Source organism: Leptodactylus fuscus, chromosome 7 (assembly GCF_031893055.1).
Source record: "Leptodactylus fuscus isolate aLepFus1 chromosome 7, aLepFus1.hap2, whole genome shotgun sequence".
NCBI classification, from domain to species: domain Eukaryota; kingdom Metazoa; phylum Chordata; class Amphibia; order Anura; family Leptodactylidae; genus Leptodactylus; species Leptodactylus fuscus.
Genome location: NC_134271.1, coordinates 72,215,687 through 72,237,036, shown reverse-complemented (window position 1 = coordinate 72,237,036; position 21,350 = coordinate 72,215,687). Strand labels below are relative to the sequence as shown.

Below are 21,350 nucleotides of genomic sequence, written 5' to 3'. Positions count from 1 at the left end.
GGGGGATTTGTTTCCTAGATCCTACTTTACCCAAACAGCTTATGGATATCTGAGTATTAGAACTGTCAAAGATTTATGTGGCTTTGTGATTTGAGGATTTTTCTATATTTCCATTTTAATAAAAAAGTGGTCGTATATAAATTCCACTACTTATTTTGTACTAGAATATAATACAGGTTGTAACTCAGGATCAGTATAATATAATAAATGTATTGTATGTACACAGTGATCCTACCAGCAAAATACTGAGTGTAATACAAGATATAACCCCCTTGCGACCGGCTGGATTGGACATGCTTTTTAAGTAATCACAGGTGTTTCCCAGTGTCAGCCTTCGAGCCAGTTGTTAAATGTGTTCACAACTGACCCATTTCTAAAGAGGGCTGATCGTAGGCCATTGTAGGTAGTTAGGATAGGCTAGGTTATATTCAAAGTTATATAGTTACACTTCAAATGTATGAGGTATGAGATCTCCAAATGATGGTAGTCTCACCTTCAGAGCTATAGTGGATGGGGAAATATGGAGCCTGAAAGTCAAAAGTTCAAAACATTGTTACCCTTTTTTCGTGTGTGTGTGTGTGTGTGTGTGTGTAATGGATAGATAGATAGATAGATAGATAGATAGATAGATAGATAGATAGATAGATAGATAGATACAGTCCTATGAAAAAGTTTGGGCACCCCTATTAATCTTAATCATTTTTAGATCTAAATATTTTGGTGTTTGCAGCAGCCATTTCAGTTTGATATATCCAATAACTAATGGACACAGTAATATTTCAGGACTGAAATGAGGTTTATTGTACTAACAGAAAATGTGCAATATGCATTAAATCAAAATTTGACCGGTGCAAAAGTATGGGCACCTCAACAGAAAAGTGACATTAATATTTAGTAGATCCTCCTTTTGCAAAGATAACAGCCTCTAGTCACTTACTGTAGCTTTTAATCAGTTCCTGGATCCTGGATGAAGGTATTTTGGACCCTTCCTCTTTACAAAACAATTCAAGTTCAGTTAAGTTTGATGGTCGCCGAGCATGGACAGCCTGCTCTCAAATGATCTGATAACAAAGATTGTTCAACATAATTGTTCAGGGGAAGGATACAAAAAGTTGTCTCAGAGATTTAACCTGTCAGTTTCCACTGTGAGGACCATAGTAAGGAAATGGAAGACCACAGGGACAGTTCTTGTTAAGCCCAGAAGTGGCAGGCCAAGAAAAATATCAGAAAGGCAGAGAAGAAGAATGGTGAGAACAGTCAAGGACAATCCACAGACCACCTCCAAAGAGCTGTAGCATCATCTTGCTTCAGATGGTGTCACTGTACATCAGTCAACAATACAGCACACTTTGCACAAGGAGAAGCTGTATGGGAGAGTGATGAGAAAGAAGCCGTTTCTGCAAGCACGCCACAAACAGAGTCGCCTGAGGTATGCAAAAGCACATTTGGACAAGCCAGCTTCATTTTGGAAGAAGGTCCTGTGGACTGATGAAACAAAGATTGAGTTGTTTGGTCATACAAAAAGGCGTTATGCATGGCGTCCAAAAAAAACAGCATTCCAAGAAAAACACTTGCTACCCACTGTAAAATTTGGTGGAGGTTCCATCATGCTTTGGTGCTGTGTGGCCAATGTCGGCCCCAGGAATCTTGTTAAAGTTGAGGGTCGCATGGATTCCACTCAGTATCAGCAGATTCTTGAGAATAATGTTCAAGAATCAGTGACGAAGTTGAAGTTACGCCGGGGATGGATATTTCAGCAAGACAATGATCCAAAACACCGCTCCAAATCCTCAGGCATTCATGCAGAGGAACAATTACAATGTTCTGGAATGGCCATCCCAGTCCCCAGACCTGAATATCATTGAACATCTGTGGGATGATTTGAAGCGGGCTGTCCATGCTCGGCGACCATCAAACTTAACTGAACTTGAATTGTTTTGTAAAGAGGAATGGTCCAAAATACCTTCATCCAGGATCCAGGAACTGATTAAAAGCTACAGGAAGCGACTAGAGGCTGTTATCTTTGCAAAAGGAGGATCTACTAAATATTAATGTCACTTTTCTGTTGAGGTGCCCATACTTTTGCACCGCTCAAATTTTGGTTTAATGCATATTGCACATTTTCTGTTAGTACAATAAACCTCATTTCAATCCTGAAATATTACTGTGTCCATCAGTTGTTAGATATATCAAACTGAAATGGCTGTTGCAAACACCAAAATATTTAGAACTAAAAATGATTAAGATTAATAGGGGTGCCCAAACTTTTTCATAGGACTGTAGATAGATAGATTCTTCTGGAGAATGAGGCTAAGGCCCCACGTTGCGGAAACACAGCTTTTTTTTGTTGCAGATTTTGTTGCGGTTTTTTGAGCCAAAGCCAAGTATGGCTACATAAGGAATGGGATATATATAGGAAGCTCTTATATTTCTCTCTTCTGCTCAATCCACTCCTGGCTTTGGCTCAAAAAACTGCAACAAAATCTGCAACAAAAAAAAGCTGTGTTTCCGCAATGTGGGGCCTAAGAGGCTACAACTCAGGAGTAGTCTAGAAGTAGTAAAGTAACACATATACACATTGGGGCATATTTATCAATACTGTTGAACTTTGCACATCTAAAACTATGAATACGACATATATTTATTTATAAATCTATTGAATAGACCTTCATAAATCTATTTCTCTACGTGCCAAAATTGATATTCACTTTCTGAAGTGAATTATTTTCCTATGTGCCAAAAATAAAATCTCCATTGTACAAGTGCCAACATTCCATTTCAATTTATTATTCAACTAACTTTATACCATGTTAAACCTGGTATACCTTGCACAAGAAAATCTGTGCCATATTAGTACGGTTTCATAAAAATGCCGTAAAACCAAACCTTTTTAGACCACACCCGTTCGGTTGCACATCTTTCATAATGTGTTGAGCTGGTGACATTTTTCTGCTCTTTCTGGTGGCACTCGGTTAATAAATATGTTGTAAATGCGGTTTACCTTAATTTTTGCCGTTAAAAAAACCAAACAAACCCAAAACACAGATTTAGGGCCATTTCAAGTAGCCATGTCCTGGTCTGGAAACATTGGCATTTGCCTAACAAAGGTAACTCCAAGCATTCTTCCTATCAATAGTACGGATTCAGTTCAACTCTATGCCGATCATCCACCAATAAAATGCGCTTTGTTTCCTACTTTCCTTGGCCGCCACAGGGAAAGGAAATGATTATTTCATATCTAAAGCATCAGGAAAATAAAAACAAAATAGGATATAAACAGAGGACTTGATAGTCAGGGCTTTTAGTATGACATTTATGTAGAACTCCATGAATGGCGATGCTTGTTAAAGGAGGTCTCACATCATAAATATTTATGGCAAGCAATCCAAAAAACGCTTGCATTTTTCATTGTGTTCTGCATTTTTGCCTCCCCCATAGAAGTCTATGGGAAAAATGCAGAGTTTTCATGGGCAAGATGAATCTGCTGCGTTTTATAAAACACTGAATCTTCCACAATGTAGGGATAAGATTAAATAAAATCTCATTCACTTTGCTAAAAATTCTGCAATTGATCAACATACCTATAGGATTAATATGGGAAGAGTAAAGTCTGTACAATGAATTCACTGTACTGGATAAACCTTCTGATTGATATAGATGAGGGTCCCCCAACATCCCTATTATAAGCTTTGCAGAGTGCATGGAGGGGCCACAAGTGTAATTCTTCAGCCTTCCCTGCTGACACTCCAACTCTGTTACATGGCAGACTCTGCTCTACTCTAGGTAAATGCAACTGGAATAGAGCAGAGTCAGCAGCATGGAAGACTAAACACTTTGCTCTGTACATCTAACAAACATAATGCGGGGGACTGTCAACTATATCAGTAAGAATGTTTATTCATCGTAGTTAATGCACCGAGAAAAATTTATACTTTCAACAGAACCCCTTTAAAACCTTACTCACTTAACTTGCATACCAAAAGATGGGAAACATCAGGTACCAATAAAGATAAACTCAGCCTATTGTATTTCTAAAACAAGGGCTACAAAGAGACTTGTAAGTGTGGAGCTTTTGCTTTAAGATATGTTGTCCAGCTGTTCCTGTCCCCTTATCCTTCACATGTCAGATCTTGGCGTTGTCTCCAGGGATCGCGGCTTCCCACAGTGACTCAAGTCTTCTAAGAATACCACTGGTGACAAGAGAGAAAGATGACTCACGGCAGAGGAAAAGTACAAGTTCAATGTCCTGTTGTCGAGAAGGTGGACTGTCTGAGGAATGTTCTATACATACAGAAAGGGTTTATGGAAGGATTATTAGAGGAAGTTGACGCAAGTCTACTGAAGATAATGTATCACAATGAGAGGACCCTTGTGTGCTCTGAGCTGTATGCTCCATGTCCGCTACAGTGTAGAACATGCAAAAAATGCTCTAGGGTAGAAAATATCACAATGGATATTTACATTGAGTTACATGAACTATTTTTGAGGTTGTTGTTTCACCATATGTCAGGTATAACTTAATGTATAATGTAAGGCAATACATAACACTAAGGGAGCGGAAGAAATGAACCTGCAATGTTCTGAAAGGAACCCACCAAGGCATTGTCAGACCCAGTCATCTAGGGATATGGAGGTTCAGAGGTCAATCTGTAATATGACAAAGCCTCCCCCCATTTTTTATGGCAGTCTGCATAATCTTAACTATAAGGTCCTAGCTTATATCATGGGCTCCACCATCTATGCAGAGATATAATCCATCCACCAGCATTTGGTTGTTTCCAAGAATGTGCGCACATGTTTGCATTGTAATTCACCATAGAGAAGTATAGTAGTGAAACATAAGACTGTAGGCTTGTGTGAACAGACGTGACACCCACAAGCTGCTCAATATTTCCCACAGTGCTGGGAGTGATGGAATGACACAATGATACCTATAATTATCTCCTTATACACTGAATCTATTGTATTCCTCGCACACCACTATTAGCCTGGCATAGTGTGCCACGCACTGGTGTGTACTGGGAGGATGGTTCATATTGCACAGGAGCAAAAATAAGCGAGAGAGCGCAGTCAAGCATCTCCTCCTTCAGGCATTCAGTGGAAGAGGTCCAGTCATTCCCATCAAGTCTTTTCTTTTTTAATACTATTTTCTCTACTGTGACTGTTCATGAGAGTTCAGTAAAGGAAGATGAGAATATCCTAGTGGAGGTCGCCCAGCTACAATCCATATGTCAGAGCCATAGTGGCTGGATGTATTAGAAGGACATCCATTTACCTGGTCGCCATGTATTACTACATTATAGTAGTGACCACTGCAATGAAAATAGCGCATAACCGCAGCTTGGACTCACTTAGATTCAACACTCCATACAAGGGCCTCCAAGCTTACCTTCCATCTCATGGATTTACCCACTTTGATTTCCATGTAAAAAGAAAAATTCTTCCTGTTTACTAACTCTGTGTAGATGCTTTATTGGACTTTATCCAATGAAGACATAGTATGAGTCCCACATGTCAATGTAACGTGTCTAGTGGCGGTGTCGCACAGATAAACAATGCACACAAAGACTTTCTTCAGTCATGTAGGTGTGAATGTTATTCTCATCTCCACTCAAATGAATGGGAGAAAGCAGAGAAGGACTGGCCATGGCATCGTGTAATTAGAATATGCAAATGTAACTTCTGATACAATGGGAAGATCAGACATCCTTCCTAATTTTTGATGATCTCTGTACATCTTGAGGTCTATAACACTCTTCACCTTTTGCACTTCTACAATGAGTTGCATCTGGATATTATTGATGGCTATAAGGGACCTTTGGAAATATTCCTGTGAGTTATGTTTTAAAGGGGTTGTCAATTTTCAGAGACAAATGTTACTGTTTATATGATGAAAAGATGTACAATTTTCCGATATACCTTCTGTATCAATTCCTGATGGTTTTCTAGATCTCTGCCTGCTGTCATTCATTCTGTTACTTCTAGAGGATAAAACTCTCATGGTCATGTGATTTACGGTCCACGGTCATGTGATGTACAGACAGGTGCATAGCTCGTTATCACATAACCATGGACTGTATATCATGTGACCATGGACTGATTTTTATCCACTAAATGGAAGCAGGTTTAAGGACAACCAGCAGTGATCTAGAAGGCTGTTAGGAGTGGATTCAGAAAGTATATTGGAAAATTGTACAACTTTTTATTAAACGAACAGTAACATTTGTCTCTCAAAATTTGTCTGAAACTGGACAACCCCTTGAAGTCTAATGAAGAAAATCCCTATCCACCTTAAGGCAAAATGTAGACAGATGGTAGACCCCAGCATTTCCAGGCATTCATTTAGATAGCCATCATGTAATGCTGCAGGGAAGATGTCTGCCTATATTGCCTCACCTGCTTCATTTTAACAACAGACTTCTAAGACAGCTTCTTTAAGGTTATCTTCTGTCTGGATTTCTTTCCCCCCCCCCCCCCCCCATTTCATTATAGGAACAGAAAAATAGAAATGCCAACAGGGATGGATTCAACATAACACAAACAGTTCACCATGGACCAAAGTGACTATAATAGATGTGGTTGAGTACCCGTTAAAAAGATCTCTATACATTACATACACCCATTTAAGAAATCTGAGACTGCGGCCTCTGTTGTCATTTCTGATGGGTTTTGGACACTTTGAAAAAAACGTACAAAAGAATAGAAATAACATAAGTCATATTTATTCTTAGCTTGATGCTGAGACTCATTCTACTTATATGTGTAAACTTGGCCACAGCATTGACATATATGACCATATCAGCCAACCACTGGTCACTGCAGGCGGAAGAAAGTCAAAGCATAAAAATATACATGGGTATTCAATTGCGAAAAGCTACTGTGTGCCTTGATGTGACAACCTTACTGGTGGCACACACATGTGGTGCACACCGTCTTTTATATACCACCTGCAATATAGGATGTCAAGATCTCTGGACACCGATCAGGCTCTTCCATCATACCAGAGCCTTCCCTTCAGCACCTCTGCCTCCAACCATTCGAGATGATACTGATAAACTGGGCTCTGTAAATGATCACAGCCGGTGCTGGCTCGGGGCCACGCAGAATAGATTGTGTAGAAGATAAAATAACTCATTTCAATGACTTCTCCTGTCATCAGTACAGAGACATCCAATTACACAGGACACGCTTAACACATGTACAAGATAACGGATTCCATGTGGCGTTTCAATAGGAATTCTACCTTGAACTTGGAGTGACCCTATCTCTGCATTTCCCTTGAAAGAAGCCATAACACTGCAAATGACAAGTGTCGCTTGCGCTGAGGCCTATTCGCTCCCAGCACAGGTTCTTACCCTGAAACTAAACAGCGCAGATTATACTGTTACTAATGCTGGTGGATTTATATGTCAATTACAAGCGCAAATATGCAAATGAGTGATCTCCCTCCTACATGGTGTAAATTAAAATACCTTTATTATACTTTGTCTTTCAAGTCCTAGCCTTGTTCAAGATCGATGCTTGAAACAGTGAATGGAAACTTTTGTTTATCATCATAAAAGCAACAAAAGATGCAGGACTACTATACTAATATATATATATATATATATATATATATATATATATATACACACACACATACATACATACACACACACATACATATATATATTATGAACATCACTTCACACAGAGAACTAAATGATCCTGCAGTGTGTCTGTGTTTCTTTCTTTTTTAGTTGCTATGATTCCTAGGATTTCTCTATCTGCCATGAGCTTGTATGTGTTTTCTCTCTTGTTATATACTACTGTACCATCTATGAAACTGTGTCACTGAAATTTTCCCATTGTGGGACTATTAAAGGATTATCTTATCTTACTAACTTACTAACAATGCCTGTAATGTTGCAAATTCACTGTGCAGATTCCACCCTGTAAGTTAGAGTAGAAAACATGAATGGGTTCTGAAAACCCCGTCTGAAAATCTGTTTGGAAATACAACCACACTCCACATTGTCAGGATGCAACATGTCAGGTTATGGTGTAGATTTCCCCCCTTTCGATGTATAGGGGTGAAAAGAACCCTTCATGTAATTGGGAGGTCCGCAGTGGATAAAGTCTACCCTGTGTAAACTGCATTATGAGGACAGTCCTTCAGCCCCTGGATGTCTGTAGTGAATATTTCCTTTCACTGCTAAATATATTGTGCACTAATTTAGAAAGAAATCCGCCACATCATACATTAGGGTGGGTGTAGACTATTTTTACTAAATACCCATGTGACTGTAGACAGGGTTGACAGAAAATGATAGTCTTTTTCCACCCGTCTTCTCTTCCTACAGTCTTGAACTGAATAACACAGAAACTTTCACTAAAATGACAGGCGATCTTGTCTACTCTTACAGTGAAGCTGTAATAAAGCCTCAGGATGAACACAGCGAATAAAATCCTGTTTATACATACTAATATACAACACTTTTACAAACCGTTACCGAAACTGGGACGTCTGTTCCAGCATACATCAGCACTAGCAACCGGCATGTCCCACTAGCTAGTATATGGTGACAGAATGCAGACTACCCTCAAACTGTATACAAATGGAAACTCTAAACATTCCCCCTTCAATTTCAGATGCACGCAGGCCTTCAAGCCATTACTCATAAAGCTAAAATTAAGAGCTGCGGCATGCCAAAATATTTAGTAACATGAACCGTCCATCCTTTTTGCAGGCCACAAGGGATTTCCTGAGTTTTCTTCATATGGAAGTAATGTACGTTGTGTTGGAAGACAAAAATTCAGATATTGCACATGAAGAACACTATGTTCGCTGGGATGAGGGGTGCGTGGGGGGTGTTACAGGGTTTTTGCATAAATTGGTCATGATGCGGTGATGGTGAGGACATGACTGGGGCAGGTAATCTGCACAGAATGCTGCTGTGTCACTGGATGAACTGGCCTGGAGTCAAGCACAATATGGAAAGCTCAGCAGCCAGCACTATGCAATTAAATCCCCCAAGAAGCCCACGGCGTGCACGCTATATCATTATTATTTTGTAGGCTCTGCAAAGGCACAAAACCTGTCATTTGGAAAAATGCCATAAGGCTAACAGGGTCCTCCAGGAGTACAACACGTATGGGGAAAATGCTGCAGTGAAGCATATTATAATAACAAAGGGTCAACTATACATATAAGGTTATACAGATATTAGTTCCTCTATCATACTGGGCACTGTTGTGTTGTACCCATTGTATAAAATACTTAGTGGCGCAACATAGGTAGTACAATAGTGTGACTGACAGCTTAGAGCCAGTTATGCCAGCGCTGGGCGATTCCATCCTACAGCCGCCACCACACACATATGCAGACATTATTATACAAAGTGACCCAAAACTGAAGTAAAAAGTGGTCCTTTAAATAGATAGGAAACACGATGTGTGTGTGTATTTCTTCTGGTCAATTACCGAGAAGATGCATTCCTATAGCCCAGAGCTCTGGCACTCTCACGGGAAGTATTTCTTCCGGGGCACAAGGCTAAACAAATATTGAGATAAGGGGTTCGCTGATGTTTCTTTTATACCCATTAAAGAAGAAGTAAAAGGAGAACTTGGCTGTCGTCCTCCTCCTGAGCGCTGGATAATGACCAGTCGTGGAATATTAGAAGCCTGGAGCCTATAAACCCTCCGCAGTTGGTAGGATCAGAGTGTAAACTATTTACTTTAAAAGCTTTTGTGGATAGGAACAGTCATCAAGGACAACACTTCTTAAGTAAAGTCTAAGATCTATAAAACAATCCAAAGTCCTGCCAAGACGCAGAACATCTTCTACAATAGAGGGGAAAAATGTCCTGCCTATTAACAGGTGCAGCAAACACAAAGTGGCACTGTCCGATATCAGTCTATAAAAGCAGTCATATAGATGAAAGAGTGCATGTCCAATGTATCTGTTTAATAGTCCAAAACTAGACTCCCTAATCTGCCAATGGAGTCACTGTGTACATATATTCTGCACTGTTCCACAGTTATATCCTGTATTATAGTCCAGAGCTGCACTTGCTTTAGGACTTGTGTACATATATTACATCGGGTTTCACGACGCTTTAAATTTTTGATGCCATTTTGATACTTTAAAGTAGAAAAAATTTCAATACGGAGCCTTAGAAAATGGCCCCACTGCCACTGTCGCTTACAGTGTCTGACTAGGCCCGAGATAAAAGGCACTAGAGCAGGGCACTTAGAGTTAAAACTCAGAAGATCATTTCAGAAGTTTATTTTGTAGCCAAACCAGCACTGAGGAACATTAGGGTTAATGTGTAAAATATCACTTTTACTTATTACTATGATGTCATCAATGTCCATGTGAATCATAAGTGACCCCATCATGTACCTCAAAATAATATAGCATAGTAGTACACCATGTTATATGTGCACATGGACCAGTGCAACACCCACAAGCAACTTCCCATTGAAGTCAATGGGTAAAGCAATGGCTGCAAAAGTGCCACAAGTATCATCATTTTGGCATAGAGAAATTGTCATACCTCCTGTATTGTGACAACTATAATTTTACATTTCTTGTTCGGTTTTGATTCGGAGTTACAGTCTGCATTACACTCCAGAGCTGCATTTGCAATACTGCTGTATTCGTTGAAAGCAATGAACTTCTATTACACAATGCTCTCTCCTGTACTGTGTTCTGCGCCAGTAAAACTGTACCTTTGGTAAAAACTACCGTAATTACCAATAAAATCTGTTTAGACACTGCTGAACAAGCAGAGGATGCTGGGAGACATAAACAACCGTAATGCAGCTGTCCAATATAATAGGCTATAAAGCAAGATGTAACCATGATCACCGCAAGATAATTGCTTTTCCCAGAATGACCCATTCTAGTGATAAACTTCAAACACATGGGCAGATCAAGTCTGTTCTTCATAAAGAGGGAACATTTCACATTTTCTGTTTTTTTAAGATCTATTCACAAACACCCAGAGAATATCTTTAAAAGGGGTTGTCCATTCCATTGTTACTGGAGGACCTACCCTCAGAATAGGTCATCAATAAGACATCAGTGGATGTCCAAAACCAAGTACTCCCACTGATCAGTTGTGTGAAGTACTGTGACCTCTTCCATCTGTTTATATTGGATGAACAAAAGGACCAGCACACAGATTTGTTCGTGAGTCAGGTTTTAAGGAACTGCGCTCCCACCATGAAAGTTGAGTTAACGGTATTATTAACTGAAAAAACTTGAAAACACCACATTTCAGGTGTTAAAAATCGCCCTTCCTCATGTATAATAGTCCTCCACCTGACCCAGCTGTGGCGACCTATTACACCTGAGGAAGGGCAATTTAAAACGCCTGAAATCACTTCTCCAGTCAAGATGAGGTTGTCATTACATCACATGGCCATGACGTATCAGAATGAATGTCATGTAAACAGTGAAGAGGTTGCGATGCTCGCACAAGCCCAGGGGCTCCTTCACAAAGCTTATCAGCAGTGGTCTCCAATAAAGGGAGTATATCAAATCGAAAATGCCTCCCAAACTATTAATCGTGCCAAGTAGGGACCTTTAATAGAAGCAGAAACATACTTTTGTGGCCCGAAAATAAAGTCATGTATATACAACAATCTTTTCATTCATATGCAAACGTGGTTAACAAGTGCTCCAGCTCTCTCACATATAACTGTCCAATGCCATCTGTTTAGCTAGGATTGATGTTTTTACTCTTTGCCTACGCCACAAGTGTTTGTAGACAAATCTGGTAAATCCAGCCGCGCCCCCAACAAACTTGTCCAATTTGCACAAGCCTAAAAGATTAAGAGATATGTTTCTGCTCCTGCACGGTTATTGGTTTGGATAGCATTTTAGACCCAACAGACTTCCTATAAGAAGAGGCTGGCAGTTCTGGTAACACCAGGTTCACACACAACATATGACCAAGTGAGAAGAATAAGCACATGCAGCAATAAAAAGTACAAGCTGGCAGAGGTCAGTGACTACTGGAGAGCCGCCCTATTTCTGGCCATCACTTGCTATATATACATTAGTCAAGCATTGACAGTGCTCAAAATAATTGAGGCCCAAAGCATATGTGAAGCAATGTGTCAATGTATCTCACAGTGATGGACAAGGACAGAGCTTGCACACCAGAGTCTTATATACTCCTGGGGGGGTAGAAACCATTATTAGGATAAAGGTCTATTGCCCACATTAGACTGTACATCCTTCTCTGGTTAATTATGGGATCGTATAAAGCCTACACTTTGTATAATGTATAGATCTGAAATGTTATTATATAATCAGGCATTAGGTAATGAAAACACTTTTATTCACTTGTAGATACAGAATGCAAATTAATAACTCCTCCATAAAACGTAACAGACCAGACTCCAACCCGATACATTCTACCTGCACTGACACATTGTAGCAAACTATCAGGATAGGCAATACATCTTATACGGGTTATGTGATTAATTGACAAAGAAATGTTAAGACTATATATACTGTAATAAACCTATAGCTGTGAGAAGTGTTACATCTATAAGGATAGACAACCTATAGAAAAATATTTTCTTTCAAAGATCTTGAAAATGGTAAAGGATCAAGAAACCAAGTATAGAATCATAAAAATTGTAAAATAATTAAGCTTCAATTACTGAAGGCTCCTTAAAAAGTAGGCTCCACCCACTTGTCAATCATCCCCACTACATGCACGTAACTGGCTCATCAGACCCACCCAAACCAGAAGAGTATATGTCATCTTTCTAGACTATATCAGTCGTCCAGTTATGTCCAGGCGATGGGACGGCTGCAATGATATAAGACAAGTAGGACTCACCATCTTCCCTGTGTCATCCTGCCAGTAAGGATCAGCTTCTACTATTCCCCGTCCTGAAGAGACTGAGCTCTTATCAAAACAGACTGCTCTCCCACAAGTCACACTCCATCACAAAGCCTGAACTTCCTGTGGGACAAGCTCATTGTCGCACATTTCAAGTTCCCAGGAAGGGTGTTTTTTTTTTTTTACAGCTTAAGTACTCCTTCAAACCTCTAAAAATTAAGACATTTATATGGTGAAGAGGGCCTAATATTGAGAATGTGTAAGTCACTATTATCAATGTAAAATACGCTGCAACACCCACTGAACATGATGTCCAGAGTGGGGCGCTATAGCAGTAGCTACCTGCTGTAAATAACACTGGAGGGATTCTAACTTTGCAACACATTGCAACCACAATGAACCTTTCACTGGGTGAAATTTAACAGAAAAGTATCCTTCTAGCCAAATGATAACACCCCATCAATTACTGGGAAGGGGAGGGGGGAGGCAGCCACGGTTGAATTTTGCAGTAGGACTGTGGATACAAGAATATTATATTATAATATATATATATATATATATATATATATATATATATATATATACACACACACACACACACACACACACACACACACACACACACACATACACATATACACACACACACACACTCCAGTCACATTAATGTGACCACCTGTCAAAATCCGGAATAACCACCTTTCGCAGAGCAGACCGCTGCGAGACGTGCAGGAAGAGAGGAGATGTTGTGATGATGTTCACTGGGATGTTGAGCCATGCCAACTCCAGTACCGTGGACAGCTGCGCTAGGTTATGCGGTTGAGCATCCACGGCACGAACAACCCGATTGAGGTGGTCCCACAGATTCTCAATTGGGTTCAAGTCTGGGGAATTTGTTGGCAAAGGGAATTTGTTAAACTCATCCTGGTGCTCCTCGAACCACGCCCGTACACTGCGAGCTTTATGTCACATTGCATTGTCCTGCTGGCAGATGCCATCATCCTGAGGAAAAAAAATTCGCATGTAGGGGCAAACATGGTCCGCAAGGATAGATGCATACTTGTGTTGATCCATCGTGCCTTCCACAATGATGAGTGCACCCAGATGGCTGATTACACGTGCCTTCTGCGATTGGTTATTTAATGTTGACGTCAAAAGTGGTCACATTAATATCAATGGACTGTTCTATATATATATATATATATATATATATATATATATATATATATATATATATATATATAGACCAAAATGTCAACTGATCAGTGGTTTTGTTGACACAGTCATACACAGTAATTCATCCAACATGCGCAATAGGTGAACCAATATAAAGGGTTATTAATATTACTAGCCAAGATGGCATTTTAACCCATGCTGTAGTGTAAAGAATTAAAGAAAGCCACTGAACAAGGAAGGCTCCTATGTTTAACACAGACAGCCAGGCTGCGGCCTCTGAGGATTTGTTACTTAACATCTGCGGTGGAAGGGATGACATACATATGTAAAACTTCAAGGGGAACAACAGTGCTGAACCACGTCCCTGCATGGACTAAATCACAGCACCCACATCCTCCAGGCTCTGCAATTACCCCCCACCCTTTTCCCCAGCACCAGTTCCATCCTACATGTGGTATTTCTAGCAGCCTAAACCACAAACTCTGTCAGCTCTCCTCTCCTGCAGATCTATTCACTGTAGCACTTTCTTCCTGTAATATCAGACAGCAGGGAGGGGTTAGACACAGAGTTACCCCAACCAATATAATACAGCACATAGGAACCCTCCCTACAATGTTTGTTGAATGTATGAATAGGTAATAGTGAATCCCTTCCTGGGTGCTTGTTACACTTCATTCTGAAAATACCTATTTGGAATTGGCACAAAATATAAAATGGCCCTTAAATTGTATTCACACAATGGAGTGTGATTAAATCTATAGCAAGTCCAAATCTGGGCAAATACCACATGTAGCTCTGCTGTCTTGTTCAATACCATTACAGTTTTTACAGGTGAGATACTTGAAATCCTTGTGTTACAACCAAGGGTCCAAATACTGATGGAGCCTTGAAACTAAACCGATTGGGGCCCAATGACTTTGTCAGGAAACAAGTGACTCACCGCCACAATTACGATGCCATTATCATCAGACATGTGGTTTTGTGTTTGAATTAGCCATTTCCCAACATAATCATTCAGCCATTATCAATCCTTATAAAGGTCACTCTGGCCACATGCCACTATTGTACTGCCCATGCAGTCCTACTCTAGAAACCACAAATATACGGAAAGCTGTGGCAAATAGATATAATGCTATTTTAACCACACGGTGGGAATATACCTTTAAAGGAAAATTCAACCGCAACCAGAAAAGTGCATTTTGTTGGAAATTTATTATAAAATTGTCAAAGTTTCTTTGTGTCATGTCAGGACCCTCCTCAACTGCAACTAGGGCATAGCAACACAGGTAATGCCCGGCATCAGCTGCTCCATAGATTTAGTAATGTCAGTAGAAGGAACCATTTGATGGTGACAACCAACTTTCTGCAATTAAATTATTGCCATATTTTCATTTTCTATGATGTCCTACAGGCCAAAATTTGCCAATCACATAGTTAAAGTATACAAAGTATTAGCTAAAAGAATCCAGCATGGCAGATGAATTATTGCACAGAGGGAGGTAGTAAAGACATATGAGACAGACAGAAATAAAGGAAAGAGATAAGAGTGGCAGAAATAAAACACATATGAGAAACATCAGATAAACTTAAAGGAACAGACACACTGGATTCTGCCCAGTGCAGAGCTCAAGGGGAGAGAGCATTTGTACTCTGAACTTACTGTGTCATGTTCTGCCCCCTTAGGGATGAAACAGGGGATTAGTTTTGCCCAGAGTGATCCCACAAACATGTATCTAGTTCTGTTGGTCTGATCACAATAACCAATCACTAATATAAGTTTATTTATTAACTTTGTATTCACAGCTAAGGAAGGACAATAGAAAGTGACCCACAGGAGTAATGTGCTGCGTGCAGGTGTCCTTTAAATGACAAGATAAAACATTTACTAGAAGGTGAAGGATTCTGGCACTTAAAGGAAAAGAGAAGTGACTTACAAAGTCTCAGCAGTATCCTTCCTGCGTGTCAATGTTTACGATGGGAATAATTATTAAAAGCCCAGATGAATAAAAGCCACAGCAACAAAACAACAATCTGCAGGCTGAAAGGATAGGGCTTACAGAAAATCTGTGCCAAAGATGCCAGGCAACCACTTTGCTTGCATTCCCGTACCAACAAACAGGTCTATAACACATACCAGGGGATTGCTGATGTAAAAGGTCAGCCAAGACAGGGAGATCCCAGAGGTATTGTGAAAACTTTTCACCTCGATACATACATTTAAAGAGACAAAATGTAATAGAAAAATACAAAGTAACAAATCCTAAATAACGTATAGTAGCCATTCCTGAAAAAGCCCCATGTAGCTGTAGGAATAATCCAAAAATAAAGTGAGCTTCCCAGGCTACAGAGGTCATTATTTCCAGACTTATAGAACTTCTACCTAAACATTTACAGCCTGTATTAGACTTTAGGCGGATTCTTCATGGAAAAGTCAACAAGCTTATAACAGATATTCCACCCCCAATTAGTTGGTGTAAAGACCACGCTTCCCAGAATGCACATACACTGATAAAAGAACTATGTTGGAGGATTACAGCTCTGAAGCTTGCAGAATTAGGACTGCTGCTCTGGAAGATAATACAGGCTGTAATGCAATATCTAAAGTAGCTAAATACAGCTGCAGCGTAAATCTCTCTACTGAGCGGATTGGTTTTTAGTCCCTGAAACTAAAATAAAACCATTCTTATCTACTGACAGCAGGCAGATATCAAAAATTCAAAAACACACAGTACATTAGAAAGCTGAAGAAATTTCAGACCAACAGAGCAGAAAGAGGCTTAGATCTCCTGGTAACCATTTATGTCACTGCTGATATTTCAACAAAAGCAAAAATTGAAACTGAACTTTATCTATAAGGGTCCCTTCCTACAAGCAGCCAGTGTAGCGATCACAGAGCTTCCTGTTTCAACAGGAAAACATTACCAACTGCAGACAGGCCCGAAACTTAGAGAACATTACAATGCACAGTGTGCATTTAATCCATCAGCACTTTATAATTTGAGTCCCTTATCATTCTACCATGGAAGCATCCACAGCGCACCACCTATAGGCTGAATTCATTCCTGCAGATTTTGATGCAGTTTTTCAAGCTAAAACCAGTAGTGAATATGAAAATGATTAAAGTATCAGTATTTATCTGTAATTCCATCTGGAATATATGGGTAATCGATAACTATACTGCTAGGAGCCCCTCTCGCAGCATTATGTTCAGGTTGGTAAATCCGGCAAACACACAGACCAATTTTCACAGTTGAAGTTGGCGTGCAAATTTGCCTTTGCATTATTTTCAACAGCAGATTTGTATGACTAAGAAAAACAAAAACTGCAGCAAAATCTCATATTGTCGTATGACATGTGCAACAACCTGATAAACACATGACGATACCAAGATGACAGGCATGGGGTGGTGAACACACAAGTTCCCGCTAGGTCACATATCTGTTAGAAGCTATTTATTGTGATCACTGTGAGGTCAGAGTCTAAACTGGGATCCAAGACACAGTGACTCCAACACTGAAAGCAAGTAAAATGCTGCCTGTACCTTATGTCTTCAAAGAAGGCTTCCAGATAGTCCCGCTGTTCAGCCAGGGAGAGCTCTATGTCCAGGTAGTTCCCGTTCGTAGATAACTGCAGTGTGCAATCTTCCAGCTAAAAGGAAAAAAGGGGAGAGGAGGTTATACCTGCATAGTGACAAGCACCACCACCACCTCCTGCAGGAAAAGTCACCTTGCCACAGTCCATCTATAACCCCTGCACTAGCAGGTCTCATCCACTCCTCATTAACTTGCTAATTAACCCCATGTGAACGTTGGGCGTACAGTCACAAGGTACGAACATTAGTCGCAGAGAAGACGATGGTTAGTCAGCCATTGCACACACTTTGGGTTAATTCTCTGTTCCATGATCTTTGTTTATTTTTTTGTTAAATACTGGTTTGTTATTTACCGTATATACTCGAGTATAAGCAGAGTCAAGCAAAAAAAAAAATATATATATATATTTATTTATTTTATTTTTTTTGAGGGGGAAGGGGGGTCTATGACCAGCCGCAATAGTAATGTATAGAATCTCCGATAAAATTGTGAAAAAAAAAAAAAAAGCTTTAAAAAAAATTAAAAAAATACAATAAATAAAAGTTCTAAATCCCTCCTTTCCCTAAAATACATATAAAAGTAGAAAATTACTATGAAACACATAGACATTAGGTATCTCTGTGTCTGAAAGTGCCCGGTCTACTGAATACAGGGTATCTGCAGTGCTCCTGTTCCGTTGGGAAGGGGTTAATAGGAGCACTGCAGATACCCTATATTCAGCCAGGCTGAGTTCCAAGTGGGGGAAATAAAAACAGTCCTCAAGCTCAGGGAAGGGGTAGACAGACAACCAAAACACCCCCTCCCCTTCCCTAGCAAATACTGCACCCAAAAACTCCGACCATTTTAATTTTTGAAATTTTCCAGTAGCTGCTGCATTTCCCCCCCTCGGCTTATACTCGAGTCAATAAGTTTTCCCATTTTTTTTGTGGTAAAATTAGGGGTCCGGCTTATATTCAGGTCGGCTTATACTCGAGTATATACAGTGGTTTTTTTGGTTTTTTTTACAGATTTTCCCCACATATAATATTCTATCAACATCAAACTTTATAGAAAAGAACAGATAGTAGGTGATTGTACAAGGTAGCAAGGAAGCCAACGCTCAGTAGGGTAATGGACGTAGGTAATAAGACAAACTGTTGTAACAGGAAAAGATAAATGCAAAGGTACAAATTTGTCCAGATAGTGAAAGTCATAAGGATGGTGTGTTGAGATCTACTGCAACAACATGGTACAGAAGATCAATTAGGGAAGAAGAAAGTCCCGATATGGCTCCTACAATCTTGTGAACAAGGGAATTGGGGAGAAGGGTGAAAGGAGAACATCCTTGGATACACGTCCACTCCAGAGGATAGACGACTACCATGAAAAATTTCCACTAGTCATCTATTATGGTTGTACCAATCATCGTTAGAAATAGTTGCCATGGTAACCATCCAAGCCATAGCGGATTACAGAAAAATAAGGGGAACTATCAGTTTTTTGAGCAACCTGCCATAGGATTCAATGAGACTGCATTGCTCCTCAATATTAAACAGTGAGGAGATAACAGGGGTCTGGAAACGATTTTCATTTTAAGAGACTTTATTATTATGAATATTTTTTATTGCAAAACTCTTAAGACGGCTAAAGCGTAGGTCAGTTTTCTGATTAAAGCTAATGTTAGCCGAAAATCTCTACTTTAGTAAAGGGAGTCTACCCCCATCAAAAGCATTTGTAAACCTCTTGTATCACGATCATGTTCCTACAACAACATATAAGACATTGCTTGACAAGAAAATCTGAGGAGCACGGACTGGGCTTTAGCTGAAAAGCTTGAACTAATAGGACAGTCCACACCTAAACCTTTGCCATTTTGACCAAAAACAACAATTTGGGCAACCAAGTTTCCATGCGTGTGTATCTAGAGTAGTTTCATGGTTCACCACCTGATCTTCTGACAACAGTTCACAATTTACCCCAAATACAAAAGCCAAGTACTACCACAAGACTGGCATACCGCACCAAAAACCAAAAATTACAAAATTATTAAATTTTACCTCTAATGTTTGTGACTGGGATTTTTTCTTCTGGTAAGATAATCTAGGCAAATGTTTGCTCAATCAGTAAAGAAAAAATAAACTAATGCAGGGTTGCCCATGTTCATTCTTCTTACCAAGTCCATATAGGGTTCGGGGGATATTGTCACTCCTTAGGGAGAGACCACCATATAGGTGTGTGGAGACTTGTTAAGCCTTTAGCACTCCACTTTGCAAGGAACTATGGGAAGAATATGCAAATCCGCCTTCCATGATGTAATTAGGAAGACAGTTGCTGCCTCATTGTTGCAAACCAATAGAGGGCGCTCACTGGAATGTGCAAGCCTGTCTTAAGACAGGATTCCAGTGAAATAACCCAATAATGGCTGCTCCCTTTAGCCTCATGCCCGACCTTCCAAGAGGCCTTTGTTTAGCAATGACGCTGGGATTATTCACACAACAGGGTTCCACAGCCAGCACACAACCCCATAGAAAATAATGGATCTATTCATATAGCCCACAGTCCCTATGGAAAATAATGGATTTATTTGCAGGGTCCATGGTCCCTATAGAAAATAATGGATCTATTCAAACGATCCATGTGACATTTTCATGGATTCCTCAGTAGACTCAAGATGTACACTTGGCCATGACAAAAGTACTCATTCATGACAGAGTACATGGAAAAAAAAAAAAAAAATCAGTGACAGGAGTGACCATATTGTAATAAAATGTTAAACTGTCAATATTTGTCTAAAACAAATAGAAAAAAAGAAGGATCTGGCAGCGAAGGGGATAAAACAAGCCATACAACAACATTTCCACAGTCACTTTCGCTGTCCGTACTGCCAGATCCTGAGGCACTGCTGGCGCAGTCCACATGTCAGTGAAGTGATGTTTATAAGGAATTTTGTTCCATTACGTAATCACTTAACATGGTGAAAAAATAGGAGCCAAACATCTACAAAACAAAGTGACCATTTCAGGAGGCGTCACCTCTTAGGCATTAAGCAAAGGCTGCTAAGGTACTGTCATATGGGATGGCTGGTCTTGAGCTCTAGGGAAGTCGAGAGCATCTATGAACATGGCGACCTTCATAATCCTACTAATATTATAAACATGTTTGGATGTTTGTTCCACTATCACAGACAAACGCCTGAACGGATTTGGCTCAGATTGTGCACATACCTAGATATTTAGCTGGAAGGAAACATAGGCCACTTCACGAGACCCGCACTCCCCCAACAGCCCCGCCGCGACCGGTGAAACGATACTCCGGCTCTGCTGCAGGACCTGCGATGACGTCATCACAGGTCTTTCAGCGGCGCTCCCATTGGTGCGCGGCAGGCTGTGGGCGGTCCGGTGGAGAAGCTGCGCGGCCCGATACATCCAAGGCAGTCTGTGGGCAGGCTGGTCTCCACCGTGCGACCCGGCTAACATGGTGGCTACTTGCGGCTCCGGAGCGCCGCAGCCATGCCGCCTTCTTTGTGGAGCCTGTCGACTCTATCAATGGTGGCGACGAGTTCGCAACCTGCCTCAAGAAGAGACACGGCCACGCTGCGGCACTCTGTGAGGGGCAACACGCCCATCGGCTCTGCCAGTTGAGTAAGCACACCAGCAAACTGTAGGATGCGGGTAGAGTGAGCCAACCATCGTGCCGCGGGCAAGGTGTGTAGGGCCCTGGGGAACCCAGGGGGACTGTAGGGTACAGTGGGCCGACC

The 21,350-nt window shown here is 40.4% G+C and overlaps 1 protein-coding gene across 3 annotated transcripts in view; it reads right to left on the bottom strand.

Moving 5' to 3' along the window:
- The window catches only part of FHOD1 (formin homology 2 domain containing 1), a 99,544-nt gene that overhangs the window by 47,967 nt on the left and 30,227 nt on the right, over positions 1–21,350 (bottom strand). For all 3 annotated transcript variants that reach the window (XM_075282086.1, XM_075282088.1, XM_075282087.1), the window contains exon 2: positions 17,563–17,669. In XM_075282086.1, coding sequence (XP_075138187.1) covers positions 17,563–17,669 — 107 coding nt within the window. The remainder of the gene's footprint in view (positions 1–17,562; positions 17,670–21,350) is intronic.